Here is a 15,326-nt window from a genome sequence, read left to right as displayed (position 1 = left end):
TTGTTTTGTGACATTAGTTGCAACACCCACAATGTGTCAGCACTTCCCCTCTTTCCCTTTACAACCCAGGCTCCCCTTGTTCATTTGTCCTATACTTTCCTGCCTCTTATCATTGCTTTTGGACAGTGGCTGCCCATTTGGTCTCATATACTTGATTGAATGAAAAAGCACGTTTCTCGTGTGTTATTGTTTATCTTATCTTATAGGCCTGTCTAATCTTTGCCTGAGAGGTGGGCTTCAAGAGTGGCTTTGGTTCTGAGGTAGCAGGGTGTCTGGGGGCCATAATCTCGGAGATTCCTCCAGTCTACCTTTGTTCTACATTTTTTCCCGCTCGGTCTGGGACCCTCTACTGTGATCCTTGTCAGAGTAGTCAGTGGTAATGGCTGGGCACCATCCAGTTCTTCTAGGTTCAGGCTTGTGGAGGCTGTGGTTCATGTAGTCCTTTAGTCCTTTGGGCTAATATTTTTCTTGTGTCTTTAGTTTTCTGCATTCTCCTTTACTCTGAACATGATGAGACCAATAGAAGTATCTTAGATGGCCATTCACAAGCTTTTAAGACCCCAGATGCTACTCACTGAAGATGGATGTAGAACATTTTCTTTAGGAACTATGTTATGCCAATTGACCTAGATGTCTCCTGAGGCTACAAGTGACTTTACTCTTCTGTGCCTAACTGAATTTTCTATAGTGAATGTGTATTACTTTTTAACATAAAAAAAGCCAGTTGTGTGCTATTTCTTGAATTCTTTTTCTTCCTCAAAAGCACAATGTGTGTGTTGGGGGGAAGTGTATATATGTTGGGCAGGTAGTGGTGGTGGGAGGAGGAGAGAGGGACTGTGGATGTCTACATTATGATCACACTAACAAAGCAGTCTGTTAGATCAGTATCACAAATGGCAGCAGACCATTACATATAGCTAACAAAAGTTTTTATAGAAGTTAAGAAAGTTAATGTCAACCCATTAGTAATATAAAAATCAAGGCAGCCTCTTCTCACCATCTTCACTGATATCATCTGAACGTAAGATTCTATTTTCTTTTCTGTTTGCAAAATTCAATCATGTTTTGTGAAGATTAAATAATATGAGGGTATTCCAGATAAAAATTAATAATAATATTTGTTTTTAATTAAAAGGATTATTAAAATAGAGAAAATATCTTGATTTTTTTTACATAAATAAATGACCCCAATCATACTACAAAGCTTCTTTTAAGTTATGTATTTTAATTTATTTCATATGTGAGGGAAACATTTATGCATGTCATTTTTCTTGGCATTTTATGGCTAATTATTCTTATTAGCAAAGTTAAAATATTGCCTCTGTCTTTATTGCGCTTTTTTTTTCTAATTCAAATAGTAGATGACAAATAAAATTTAGAGGATTCAAATTTTTTTCTTGATAATAAAAATACCGAGAAACAATTATTTTAGACAGTTTAATATTAACCCAGAGAAATAATTATCCAATCCAGAAAACATCAGACAATGCCAAATTGAGGAACATTCTACAAAGTAAGTGACCTTCAAAAATGTCAAAAGGCAAAAACCAAACCCGTTGCCGTCAAGTTGATTCCAACTCATAGTGACCCTACAGGACAGAGTAGAACTGCCCCACAGAGTTTCCAAGGAGCACCTGGTGGATTCAAACGGCTAACCTTTTGGTTAGCACCCATACCTCTTTACCACTACACCACAAGGGTTTCCAAACTGTCAAGGTCACGATAAAAAGATATATTGAAGAAATATCCCAGATTAGAGACTAAAGAGACATGACAACTAAATGCAATGTGTGATCTTGGATTGGATCAAGTATTACCCCTCAATTCTAAGCTATATTGTTCTCTAAAGCTCCACTTTTTCCCAAAAGCTCTGAATTCATTTTAAAATTATGGTACACTCTGATATGTAACCCACCCAAGAGTTCTTAAGGAGTTTTCTACGCAGTCTGCATTAGTCCTATTTTAAGCCCAAAAAAGAAAACGGCACTTGGTAAGTCACAACCTGATGACCAGTAGGTAAATTCACTACTCCATACAACCTGTACTCCAACCAGGAAATCCACAGTGACAGTCCCCCACCCAGTGAATAAACTTCACGGGCTTTTCTAAAGCAAGGGAGTTTGTCTAGGACACATAGCAGGTGACCCCTTTGCCACAATTTTCAATGGATAACCTAAAATGAGAGTTCTGAATCACTTACTCTCATTAACTTATACAATATTTGGAAGATATACCAGGAATTTACATCTCAAAAATTCAAAAGCTCTGTTGGCCATTGACTCCACTTATCAACCTAAATGACCTATTTTTTTCCTGAACTTAATCAGTTGTGAATCATAGCAATACTCAACCAACAAACAAATTAACTGTGCTTCTACTCTGGGGTTAGGCTACCAGTTATGCACTTTAAGACATATCTGCTCTCAAGGTGGAAACCATTACAGCTACAGCTGCTAACCAAAAGGTCAGCAGTTCGAATCCACCAGGCATTCCTTGTAAACTGTATGGGCAGTTCTGCTCTGTCCTATAGAGTCGCTATGAGTCGGAATCAACTCGATGGCAACAGGTTTTTGGTTCTCAAGGTGGTTATTAGTCACATGAATGTTGAAATAATAATAGAGATCTTAATGATAAAACAAAATACATGCATTCAACAAATACATTCAAAAAACAAGCAGATGAATACGACAAAGAATCAGAGAAGGAACAAAATACTATTGCTAGCCTGGGAGAAACCTTATGAAGTAGGTAGAAAGGAGTAAGACTTTAATGTTAACTGTCAGCATGGAGAAGCCAAGAAGAGGAGAGCAACGCAAGTAATGAAAAAGTATATACAAAATTAGTCACCAGTCACCAAGCTGGGAACAGACAAACTGTCCCTGGGGCACTGAACAGAAATGACTAGCACTAAGCACATGCCCCAGTAAAGCCTACATGTCAATCCACTAGTAACATAAAAAAATCAGGGCGGCCTCTACTCAGCATCTTCACTAATAGGGTATCATCTGAGCTTGGGATTCTTTCTTTTTCTGCAAAATTCAATCATATTTTATCAACACTCAATTTGGAACTAAATAATATGTGTATTGTTGTTAGTTGTTAAGTTGATTCCAACTCACGGTGACCCCACGTGTGCAGAAGAGAATTGTTCCACAGGGTTTTCAAGGCTATGTCCTTCTGGAAGCAGATTGCCAGGCCTTTCTTCCCAGGCCTCTCTGGGTGGTTCGAACTACCAAACTTTTGGCTACTAGTCGGGCACTTAACTGTGCCACATGAAAAAAAAAAAACAAAAAAACTATTGCCATGGAATTGATTCCAACTCATATACATACATACGTGTGTGTGTATGTATTTTTTAAATTCCATGTAACAAACTGTTCCATAACAGCCTATACTGAGTGTATGAGAAAACTGCCCCATAGATTCCAGAGGCAGACAACCTGGGTTGATACCTGACTTCCTCACTTAACTATTAGCTATAAGATTTGGGAGAAAATACCTAAATATTCTCAATTTAGTTATTTTCCCCTCTACTTTAAATACTATTCCTTACAACATCATGGTTATTGTGAAGACTGATGAGATAATCCACACAAAGAACTTAACACAGTAATAGATCAATAAACGTTAGTCCTTGATAGCACTTCAAAGTTACAAGCAAGGTTAACGTTTAAAGGTGAAAGGAACATTTTTCTATTCTCTGTAAGGCTGTATGAACCATGTATAGTTCCTGATAGCAATAATATCATGCTTTAGGAAGAGAAAAAGAAAACAACTGTACCCAGGGGTACCTTCCCTGTGGTGTAAAGTGGATTCACCATGGTTTGCTTCAAAATCTACACTGAGAAAAGCCAAAATAAAAGTTGGACACTGGATCGAGATTCACGGTGAACTCACTGGTGCATTTTTTCTTACTTCTAGCCTTTGAGCAAAAAGATCATCTAGGATGTCACAAACCTCGAACCTGAGACAAAAGAAAACCACTAAGGAAGACTAATAGAAGCAGCAGAGCTTGTCATGCAGTTTTCCTTGAGTGCCAAGAACTGGCAATATTTAAAACACCTGAACCCGACACGTGCCACAGAAAAGGTAGAGAGGCAGAGGCCCCAAAATGAATTTTCTTTAATCATAATGTTTAACATGATGTCTTTAACAATCAAAAATGGTATTGTATAGAAAAAGTACAAACCAAGTCCCAGATGGTGTAGAACATTAAAAAAAAACTACAAGAAAGATATCTTAAAAACAAAACTCTGCTTTTGACTTTGTTTGGAAAACTCTCATCAGAAAGTTTTCATTTGTAATCAGAAGTAAAACATGCACACATGTGTACATCATGGCTCTTGTTAATGTGACTGAACTGGCATTCACCTGGCAGGCTAGTATGAGCACGTAGCTTGGGGGTGAGGAGTGGATCCGTATGCACCTTGCAATAGAATACCAAATTTCAGGCAGTGCTGCGTCTTCCCCTCAATAATTGTAAGGTTGATGGTTTATCCTCAGTTTCCTCAATAGAACTAAATGTTTTGAAAGAACATGCCTATCTTTACTGCTTATATCACCATTTTCTATCTCAGATTTTTTTATGTTTTAACAGATGTAGTTTATGTGCGAAGTCACTCTGTTTTCCAAAAACTTCCATGATATTGAGAGTCCAAACCACAAAAGGAAGTGGCCCTTCACCCAGGGATCAGCCTACAAATACTTACCCACTTAGCATTGATCTTGCCACTAGTTCACAGTATGGGTACTGCTATAGAAAAGTTTGAATATTTACATAAGCAAATCTGTCAATCTATTCTCTTAGGGTTCATCGTGGTTGGACAAGCATTCGTGGTCCAAAATTCACAGAGAAATTTTAGTATTTTTTTCTCTTAGACTTTTTAGTCTATTTTTATGTTTAAACTCATAATCAACTAGGTTTTATTTTGGTATATGGTGAGGAAGAGCAATCTAATTTTTTGTTCTAAATACTAAATAAGCCATACTTTACCACTAATTTGAAATGCCACGTTTAACACACATACACATACTACACGCTCACACATAAAAAAAAAAAATGCACATACATATATACACCATGCCTGTTTCTGTAATCTCCAATCTGTTTAAATGATCTGTTTGTCTAATCCTGTAACAATACCATGCTGATTTAATTATCATAGTTTTATGGTATACTTTACCATCATTATCTTTAAAATAGCGTAACTGACTCTTGTGCCTCCACTTTATCCTTTAGAGTCAATTTGTCCAGTTTCCCCTTAGCTCCTAACCTACCATGCCCCTAAAACGCACACACACCCCATCGTGGATTTCAATTAGCTATCACTAACATATTTTATATAACATATTTTATATACAAAAAATTAAGACGATGAATTTTCTACAATCCACATTTATTAATGTGTAAAATTCTCGTGGCTGTGTACTGATTTTCCTCTGAGGCCTTGTTTGTTGACTATTTTTGTAATTATGTAATATTTGAAAATAACATGGTTTTTAGTTTATTAAGTACAAAGTTGTGTGTAAGAATATGTAGAGAAAATCAAATCTGTTCACTATGCTATTCAAATCTTTTATACTCATATTTTTTGGGGCTACTTAATACAATTTTGGGAATGACGTGCATTAATATTACCCACTGTAGACACGGTTTTGTTAAATTGTCTGCTTACAACTAAGGTTTCATAAAAACCTACTTAAAACAAAAGTGTTCACTTTTCAGCCTATCATATCATAAACATATCTGGGAACGACGCTGTTTGGTGTATAAAAGATTCTGAGTATTAGAACTGCTAACAGATTATATTATGTGTCGATATAAAGCACCCTCTTTTTTCCTGACGCAGTGCATCCACACTAGAGAACTTTCAGATACTGATACGGCAATTCTTACTTTCACTGTGCTAGCACTGCCTGCTAGAATCAACGTATTCTCTTATTGTCTGTATTAGGATTTGTCTTCTAAATAGGACAAAACTAGTTTTGCTTTTTAATGTGATCTGGGAGTACTTGACTTTTATTAAGATAAATTACACCCTTTACAGTTATTATGATAACTGATACGTTTAGCCTAATTACTGACATCTCATTTTATTCTTCTTATTTATGACACATTTTTATTGTATTCTTTTAGCACTCCCTGATTTTTTCCGTACCTGAGCCAAGTTGTCTTTTTTATTTTCTCCCACTCTGTAGCCACTTATAGGATAGCATTTCACAACTTTATGAAGTCCTTTATAAATCTGTCAAACTATTAAACTCGCCAATTTTGGGTCCCTCTCAATACAGGAGTGAATAGGAAATTATTCTCTCTCTCTTTTATGCCTGCCCAGCCAAAAACAATCAGAAAATGTTCTGTAGTTGGGGTAGTAACAGTAAGTCACCTTAAAATAAGACCTCTCTGGAACTGAATGAGCCTATACGTTACCTATCAGGTGCCAGGAAAAGAGAGAACATGTAACTTCATGACTGATTAGTATAAGAAGTTAGTTCCATGTAATCTTTCCAACATCTCTACACCCTGCAAAAGACAAAGCTCTTACCGTTTCTTTTGGAATCTGCATCTGGCTTGGCTCTGCATTCTAGAAGAATTGAAGAAAAACATAAATACAGACTGACCAAAGCCATCTTCAACACACAGGGACACAAAGCTTTATTTAAAAGAAATTTTGCTGGTTCTCAAAAATCCACAAAATATATAAAGCGTCATTAGGTTGTTTTTGTGTGTGTGTGTTTTAAGATTTTTTTCTAGTTGTAAATTTTCAATGAACAAGTAAAAGTTACTTTGGAGGGAAACAAATCTTATCCAACTGCTTTTCCTATTCATGGCACTGTTTGTAATACTGTTTTTTTATTCTCCTGACTAAATTTAAATTATAATGTATATAATGATTTGGTAGCTAGACCAGATAGCTAGGTAGCCTGAATCACTGTCTGAACCACATGCATTATACTTTTAAAAAATTACATAAGGAATATGATTTTTTTCAAATAATAGAAAGTTGCTTTAATTATATAGATACTTAAAGGTTGATTTATTAAATAGGCACATATTAATAAAAGTATTTAGTCTTAAACATAGAATTTAAACACAGACACCCCAAACAGAGGAAGGGAAAGATCTGTCCATTTGATTCAGAGATCAGTTTCTTAAACGCCCTCTCTAACTTCGGTCTTCAGGTTTTTATTCTTTTAAATCTTGAAAGGAAGCTGCAAGGTGCACAACAGTCTGATGGCCTACTAGCTCACTCTTCAGTGAAAAGCTCACAAGCAATAGATTAAATAACAAGCAAACAAACAAACAAAAAGTAAGCGGCAGAAGGGAAAAACAGAAGCCAAGAAGATCGAAACTGGACGAGCAGAACGTGAATAACCCCAAGCTGGCTGCATGGTGGCACCAGCCCTGGGAGAGGCTGCTTGAGAGCGGTGGTTCAAGCTTTGGCAATCTAGTGCTGGTTATTGCCCAGCCTCGGGTAAAGTGAGGAAGAACTACAGCCTATCAAGTCACTTCTAAAGCTTATTTTTCTTTTTGAAAGTGCTCATTTACAATTTAATAGAGGCATCTCCAGATTTAGGATCAGATGGCATTTAAGCACAAAATTGGATAACAGTAGGAGAAAAATGGGAAAGAATTTAAATTGAGGAAGAACTCATTAAACATTTTCAGATATAAATAAAGACATTTCTATAGTTTATTCAAAACCTACTTAAAACAAGTGTTCACTTTTCAACCCTATCGCAAGCTAGGATTTCCACAAAATTGCAATAAGTTGTGTGTGACCGAGGGATGGGATAGTCAGAGGACTGAAATTTATCCTGTCTGTAATAAAGGAAAAATGTTATCAACCATGACATATCCATACTTGAAGTTATAGCCTATGGGGATTAGGCTATACAACAAATTTGGGAATTTGCTAGCCACTAAAGATTAATTGTTGTTTAGACAAAAGCTAGCTGAAAGAGATGTCAAATATTCTAAAATGACCCAATTAGAATCTGTTTCGAAATAGTTAAAATAGCACATGTATTTGAAGTAAAACCCTTTCTCACCACAACAAAAGATAAAGGTAATCCTCTAAGTAGGCAATATTTACATGTAAATAAAACCTAGCATTTTTACAGAAAAATACTCAGAACTATGTACCTTTAAAATACATTTTTCACTCACACCAATACCATATAAATGTTCCGTCTAACAGCTAGACATATTTACGCATTTATTAAAAGTGCAGCAGACAGTCTGCAGACAAATGCCTTTTGATTTCACTTCAGATAATGTGATGTATATCGGGAATTAATAGTCATGGGGCTTATCTGCACTCAGGGTCTTCTTATTTTAAATCATCATCGTTTTTTTTTAAATGCTCCTTTTCATACAATAACAAGCAAACATCTTTATCTGGCTTACCTACGTGTACTACGAAAAACGTGTCACACGGACTGGAGGGGATGGCAAGCTTTCAACCACAGCCTTTGGAGTGACAGTTATGAAATCACTGACTTCTCTGTGTTCAATCAGTCCATCTGAAAGCTTTCAGTAATAAACATTTGCTGTCAAGACAATATCCCTACAATCTGATCTTTAAACATCCCTATACTCATGACTGTAGATGTCTATTTCTAAAACTGAAAGAGTACGAGAGAAAAGAATGCTTGTATTAGGTTAAAGCTGAAGGAGACATAAAATATGAAAAGTTTGGAAAACGTCTCAATAAACATTTGCTAAAGGTAGCTAAACCAGATCTCTGGCTCATGTGCATAAGAAATCTTTCAGCTGCTCTAAATCTACACACCAGTTCCCTTGGGTGGAAGGCGTCTTCCTGGCGAAAGACCAGAAGGCTCACAGTCCCTTCCATCTTGGTGCTTCTCAACAGGGAAACAACTTCCTCTTGGGATTTGCCTGCTAAATCGACTCCATTTACCTAAAACAAATAAAAAGTTTTCAGCTGCAATTCTGTGCAAACAAAAGTTCCCCGTTCTAGGACTGGCCATGTCTGCTGTGGAACATAACTTATTTGATGATAAATTCTGCAATAATTTGAAAATCACTGGGCTTTTGCGATGGAAAAAGAAACTCAGACCAGCTCTCCGGATGTAAGATAGTAACTAGTAAATATTTTAGTATTCATCAATAAACTAAAGGGTACAAACCACCAGGGCATTTAAAACGTCAAGTTAACATAAAACTTACTGGCTTTGAGCTGAAATATTTTAATGGTCTTGTATAGGATAGATATTTTTACACCAAAATAAAAAGTCACTGACTTCATAGGGTCAAAAATATTTTAACTTTCAATCAAATTTTACTGAAAATTGTGAAGAAAATTTTTTATTAACATTAAAGAAGAATCACTAGGAAATAATGACAATGTTTTTGGGGAGGCAGCAATACTTCACCTCAAATTTTTTTTTTTTTTAGGTTATAAGGAAATTCTACTAGGGAAAAAAGATTTATAATATCCAATTCCTAGGGAAACTCATTGCTTTCATCTCACAGGAAATATAACATTATCAGAGAGCACTACAACAGAGTGTGTACATTTCTTTAAAAAAAAATTCTGTATTATTCTCTTCAGACAAAAAATAATTGTTTAAGGCAGTTAAGTACATGACTTAAATTACAACATTAAAATCTTCCTGCAGTTAAAATTTGCGTTAGAAGCCCTGCCCTGCTACTAAAAAACAAAGGAAAGATGTTAACAACAGGTTTAGAGAAAGCAAGAATTTTCTAGGCAACTAAAAAAAAATATTAGGTATTTGATACTTTCTAAAATGTATGATTACAAATATCCATATACTGAGGAAAAGCTGCCCACAGAACTGTAAATATTGTAGAGCTATGACTATCGATCCCAGAAAGTTAGGTTGAAAACACGTGAAAATGAAGTTTCAGTTTTAAGAGAAAGCTGACAACTATAGAAAACAAAGCCAATTTCTGAAGTTTCAAAAAGAAAAACAGAAGTCTTTGTGATGTGTCTGAAGTAAAGCACTAATGTGATTAAACAGAGAGAGACTCAAAAAACAAAGTGATTTTGAAAGGAAAGAAGGAATGGAGAAAGTGAGAAAGGAAGGGGGAGAGGGAAGGAGGGATGAAGGAAGGAAGAAGAGAGAGATAACAGGACACACTTTTTTTTGGACATAGAGGAAAAGGCCACTGGATTCAAGTCCCAGCTGAGATGCTCACTACAACGGCAAAATTGAACTAATACTACTCAATTTATACTACAAGGACACGTGGTCCTTCTGGAAGCAAAACTCTAAATATAATTTGTACTCAAGCTCTTCTTTGAAACTCCCTTTGAAATACATAAACATAGATAACTTTCATTAATGTGAATGTTTGTGCCTTCACAGAAACAGGAAGAAAAGGGAGAGAGACCGGGAAATAACATACTTCATTAGCCATTCGTTTTATTATTTCCTGCAGACTACGTATTCTTATCAGCAGATTGTGTATTTCCCAATTATGAACTGCAGTAGCTGTGTGGTGCAAACGGTTAACACGCTCAGCTGCTAATCAAAAGGTGGGTTGTTTGAACCTACCCAGGGGAGCCTCGGGAAGAAAGGCCCGCTGATTTACTTCTCAAAATCAGCCACTGAAAACCCCATGGAGCACAAATCTACTGACACACTTGAGGCTGCTACACTGATGGAAAAATGGGAAAAACAGAAAGGGAATAAGGTTTAAGAATCTGTGCCCAAAATAAGGACACGGAAAAACGTCTTTAGGAAAGCTTGATCTGGAGAGGCCAATTCACTACTTATGAAACTACAAGTAAAGACAAAGTTTATTAAAAGTTTAAGATTGATATTTGAGTACCAAAAAACAAACTAAACCTGCTGCCGTTGAGTAGATTCTGACTTATAACAACCCTACGGGGCAGAGTAGACCTGCCCCGTAGGGTTTCCAAGGCTGTAATCTTTACAGAAGCCAACTGCCATGTCTTTCTTCCATGGAGCGGCTGCTGGCTTAGAACCACAGGCTTTTCATTTAACAGCTGAACACTTACCCACTGTGCCAGGAGGTACTCGTTAATAATTACCAAAACCAGTTGCCACTGAGTCAATTTCAACTCATGGCAACCCCACTGGTATCAGAATAGAACTGTGCCCCATAGAGTTTTCAATGGCTGATTTTGAGAAGTAGATCAGCAGGGCCTTTCTTCCCAAGGCTCCTCTGGGTAGGTTCGAACAACCCACCTTGTGGTTAGCAGCTGAGCATGTTAACCGTTTGCACCACACAGCTACTGCAGTTCATAATTGGGAAATACACAAACTACTGATAAGAATACAGACTAGGTAGTCTGCAGAAAATATTAAGAAAAGAATGGCTAATGAAGTGCATTTTTCTCAATCTCTTTTTTTTATTCCTCTTTATGTTGAATAAATATTTACATAAACGGAACCTATCTATGTTTACGTATTTCAAAGAAAGCTTCAAAGAACAATTAACAGAAACTCAGAAGGTACAGAAAGGACATTTTGAAAAACTATTTCACTTTTCTTTTTCTGACATTTGACTCGTACGTCTCAATTCATTCTCTATGCTGCCATTTCAGAATTTCCTTGTTGCTCTAAACGAGACACACTGTGTCCATTCATCTCATTTGTCTGTTCTGATTGCAAAGTAGATAACGATTTTGTATCAGCAGACATAAATGTAAAATCATCTAGAAGTATAACCTAATAGACATTATACTTACATAATGACAAAACGTGATCCCATAAACCAAACATTCTGAATCATGAAAATTTCATGAGTCAGCTAAATGAAAACATGGCTTCTCACAAAGTAACATAAAATATTGCAAATGGAAAACATAGAAATACACTGCTTTGTAATGCATACTTCTGCTAAAATGTATAATTTACTTTGTATTTTATGAAAATATTAAAAAGATTTTAATCTTCAAAATGGAGCTTTTCAAGAATCAAGGAATGCCGTATTTAGAGAAGTCACTCACCTCTATGAGTCTATCCCCTGCCTTGAGTCTGCCATCTTGAATGGCAGCCCCTCTTGGAAGAATGTTTTTCACGTAAATTGGAGCTGAGCCACCTATTGTTACATCTCGGGAAGTGATGCTAAATCCTAAACCTTCTGTACCTGGATATGTAACAGAAAAAAAGGAATAAATATAACAAGATACCTTAAATTTTACAGGCCCATCAAACTTAAAGGATTTGTTATTCTCTTTTTACCTCAACTTGAAGACACTGTATAATTTTCACAATGGCTTACATTTCTTCTAATATTTTAAGACTGTAATACATTTTTCAAAATAGACAATTATGATAGGGTCAAATGGCACATATATGGAAAAATCATTAATCTAGGAAGAAATGACAATCTTGAAGAAAAGTGGAAGTTAATATACAAATTTGCCTGCTAAAACTTTTTAATCGATCTTAATCCTTGGGTACAAAAATAAACTTAATTTTTCTCAATGGGGAAAAAAAATTAAAACCCACAGTACCTCAAAAATCAGGTCTTACTCTGTAATAATGGTGTCCATATTTGACGGGGAGGAGGTGGAAGCAAGGCAGAAGAAAATGTCCAGGGAGAGGACAATCTTCTGGACACAGACAATGGAAACTCCCAAGGCTGTAACTACTCACAGCAATTTACTGACCTGGACTGAACCCTATTACCTTTACATAGCTCTTTCTTAAAAAAAAAAAAAAAAAAAAACCCAGTGCCGTCGAGTCGATTCCGACCCATAGCGACCCTTAGTTCTCTCTTAAAGTTCTCTCTTAGTTCACCTAAATCCTCCCCCATATACTTCTGAAAAAGACAACATTAAAGCAAATTTCTCACTGAAGAATCCACCTCAGCTCATGGCTACCATCTCTGAGGATCATCATATTATGTTTAAAGGTACTGAAATTAATGAGGCATTTATAAATTACTCGGCTGATTTGTACAATTTAAATTCTAGGTTCTTTGGCAGCTTTCTTGACAGGTGGGCTTATAAGCTCAACACAGTGTAGGAAAAGGGGTTATATGTCACTAGAATAAAAATGCAATAAGCCAAAATGTGCCAAGATAAAATGTGAAGATAATGATAAGTTTCTAATGAGTCAGAATTTTTATAACACCTTAAATAATGACTAATTTCTACCTAAGCTTTTAAAAAAGTTACTTCTTAAATATAAGTTTCCATTTTGGTAAAAAATGATACTTAGGGCAGAGACTTGCTCATTCAGGGATGAATTAAGAGATCAGCTAAAGTGAAAATCTAGAAAATAATGTACTTAATGGTACACTTCAGTAAAAATGTTATGTAAAAGTATAAGTCTAAGTAAGCAAATTAATACAGACAAATAATATGAATGAAAATGTGGAATGAAGAAGAAACATGAAACAGAAATGAAGAAAACATTCAATAATTTATACTTGTAACTAAACCTACTATAAATATTCCCCAGTTGAAACAAAACATTCATCTACTTGAAGTCTGAAGTCACGTCAATGGGCCTGGACTGTTAATTTCTTGTCTTCTGTGCTGAAGACTCGAATGGCATATTGTCTACATGAAATTTTCCTAATTATCCTGCTGGGACTTTTCCATATGTCTCTGTGTTTTCATGGCACTCTAATGACTTGCAATAACATTTATTAAGAAAGAATTCTAAATTGTTCTCCCTTTGTAATATTAATTTGTAGTAACTACAAAGGCTGACTGTTATAGGGACCTCAATACTATTAAAATATCAGCAATAACCCCTAAATCTGTAAGCTAAAAGTTCAGGCAATGACCTTTAAAAGAAGATAAACAGATATCAATTTTCATTAGCAAAGCCAACAAAACATTTTGCACTGACTGAAACAGATTACTGACCTTCTCCTCTGACTTTATTAAAAAGCTAATTTCTACAAAAGAGCAGGGTATTTCAGAATGCCAAAATGGAAGTAAATATTAAGAAATCATAATTATGGAGGCAAGTACATCGGGGCTATTCTTTTTGTCATGCTGTATGACACAGATCCACAATCATGCCCAAGAATCATTATAGTGACCGCTTCCCTTTCTAGTCCCTAAGAGTTGATTTCTGTTTTTAAAGAACTGCTAAAACTCAAAACATGTTAGTTCACTTTGAACTGAATTTAAAGTTTAACATCTACACACCCTATGTTTGTAATGTATTTCACTAAAAACGTTAAATGTAATGATAATTGGTAAAATTATTATCTACTAGCTACAATGAAACCTTGTTCAATTCTCACAAAAATTGCAATTATTAAAATATCTGTATTTAGAACTAATCAAAGAAAATCAGCATTGTTCCCCATTTGCATTTATAGTAAACATAATTTATTTCATAAACCACTCAAAGTGTGGGCAGCACTTTGCTCCTTAGGTCATATATTCTCATTTATTAAATTAAAATCAAGAAAGATACATGGGGCTTTACATCATCTAGATAATCCAAGGTCAAAAAAATGTTTAAAAGGAAATCATTGTTTCTATTTTTCTCATGCTGATTAACCACATTCTAAGTTAGACAGTATAAAATGTAATCATATCTTTTTAAATGCTGTCAAAATAAAACTGCTGATTCCTGTATTCAGAAGAATGATTCTTTATTTGCCTTTCAATGGCAAATAAAATTTCACTTCATTTAAAAAGTTCATACTAATGTCATAATTTCTTAAACATAATAATTGTGAAAAACTGGTAATTAACTAAACACATTTACCTAAAAAAAAAAAAAACCACATTTACCTAGATCAGTATAAAAGGGCAAACATGTTTATAACAATGGCCAAGTAAAATACGTTACCTTTGGTGATAAATCCCAAGCAGAATTTTATTTTTTATATAGCTCTATTTGAGGTTGTTGACGTGATGTTGCTTAAAAACTAATGTCTGTCATTTGGATAGAGGAAAAGAAGGAAAGGGGGTCCAATGTTTCCCTCATTTGGGAACTGAAAGAGCTAAAAGGATATTTACGCTGATATGCCTCTGTATTTGTAAGGAGTTATCAAAAGTGGAGGCAAGCTGTCGACTCCAGCTCACATCAACCAAGTATTTGGAGCTGAAAATCCAGTCTCCAGGAATAAAGAATTTGTGGTTCACAAAAAGTTCAACAAAGAGCGTGATTTAGAAAGGAAATAGCAGTCTCAGAGTATCCCACTTTGTAAAGCCTGGCCGACTGTGTGAACCTCAGGATATGGAAAGAATCTGCTCCCAGCGACCGTGTGACTTGACCAAGTCACTCAGCCTCTCTTAGACCCATTTCCATCCAACTGGGGGTTGGCTAACTTCATAAAAAAAAGGAACAATCTTTAAGAGGACGCTATTTTGAAAGACATGATTAAAAAG

The 15,326-nt window shown here is 35.5% G+C and overlaps 1 protein-coding gene across 20 annotated transcripts in view; it reads right to left on the bottom strand.

Annotated features, from left to right (window-relative positions):
• The window catches only part of PARD3 (par-3 family cell polarity regulator), an 823,651-nt gene that overhangs the window by 319,317 nt on the left and 489,008 nt on the right, over window positions 1-15,326 (bottom strand). For 12 of the 20 annotated variants that reach the window (XM_064285100.1, XM_010600267.3, XM_010600273.3 and 9 more), the window contains 3 exons: window positions 11,967-12,106; window positions 8,796-8,924; window positions 6,546-6,584 (listed from right to left, as the gene is read on the bottom strand). In XM_064285100.1, the coding sequence (XP_064141170.1) occupies window positions 6,546-6,584; window positions 8,796-8,924; window positions 11,967-12,106 (308 nt within the window). The remainder of the gene's footprint in view (window positions 1-6,545; window positions 6,585-8,795; window positions 8,925-11,966; window positions 12,107-15,326) is intronic. The other 8 variants (XM_010600277.3, XM_023539777.2, XM_003420709.4 and 5 more) reach the window with 1 other exon arrangement.

Source organism: Loxodonta africana, chromosome 4, assembly GCF_030014295.1.
Source record: "Loxodonta africana isolate mLoxAfr1 chromosome 4, mLoxAfr1.hap2, whole genome shotgun sequence".
Classification (NCBI taxonomy): Eukaryota; Metazoa; Chordata; class Mammalia; order Proboscidea; family Elephantidae; genus Loxodonta; species Loxodonta africana.
This window is presented reverse-complemented; position numbering and strand designations above follow the sequence as displayed.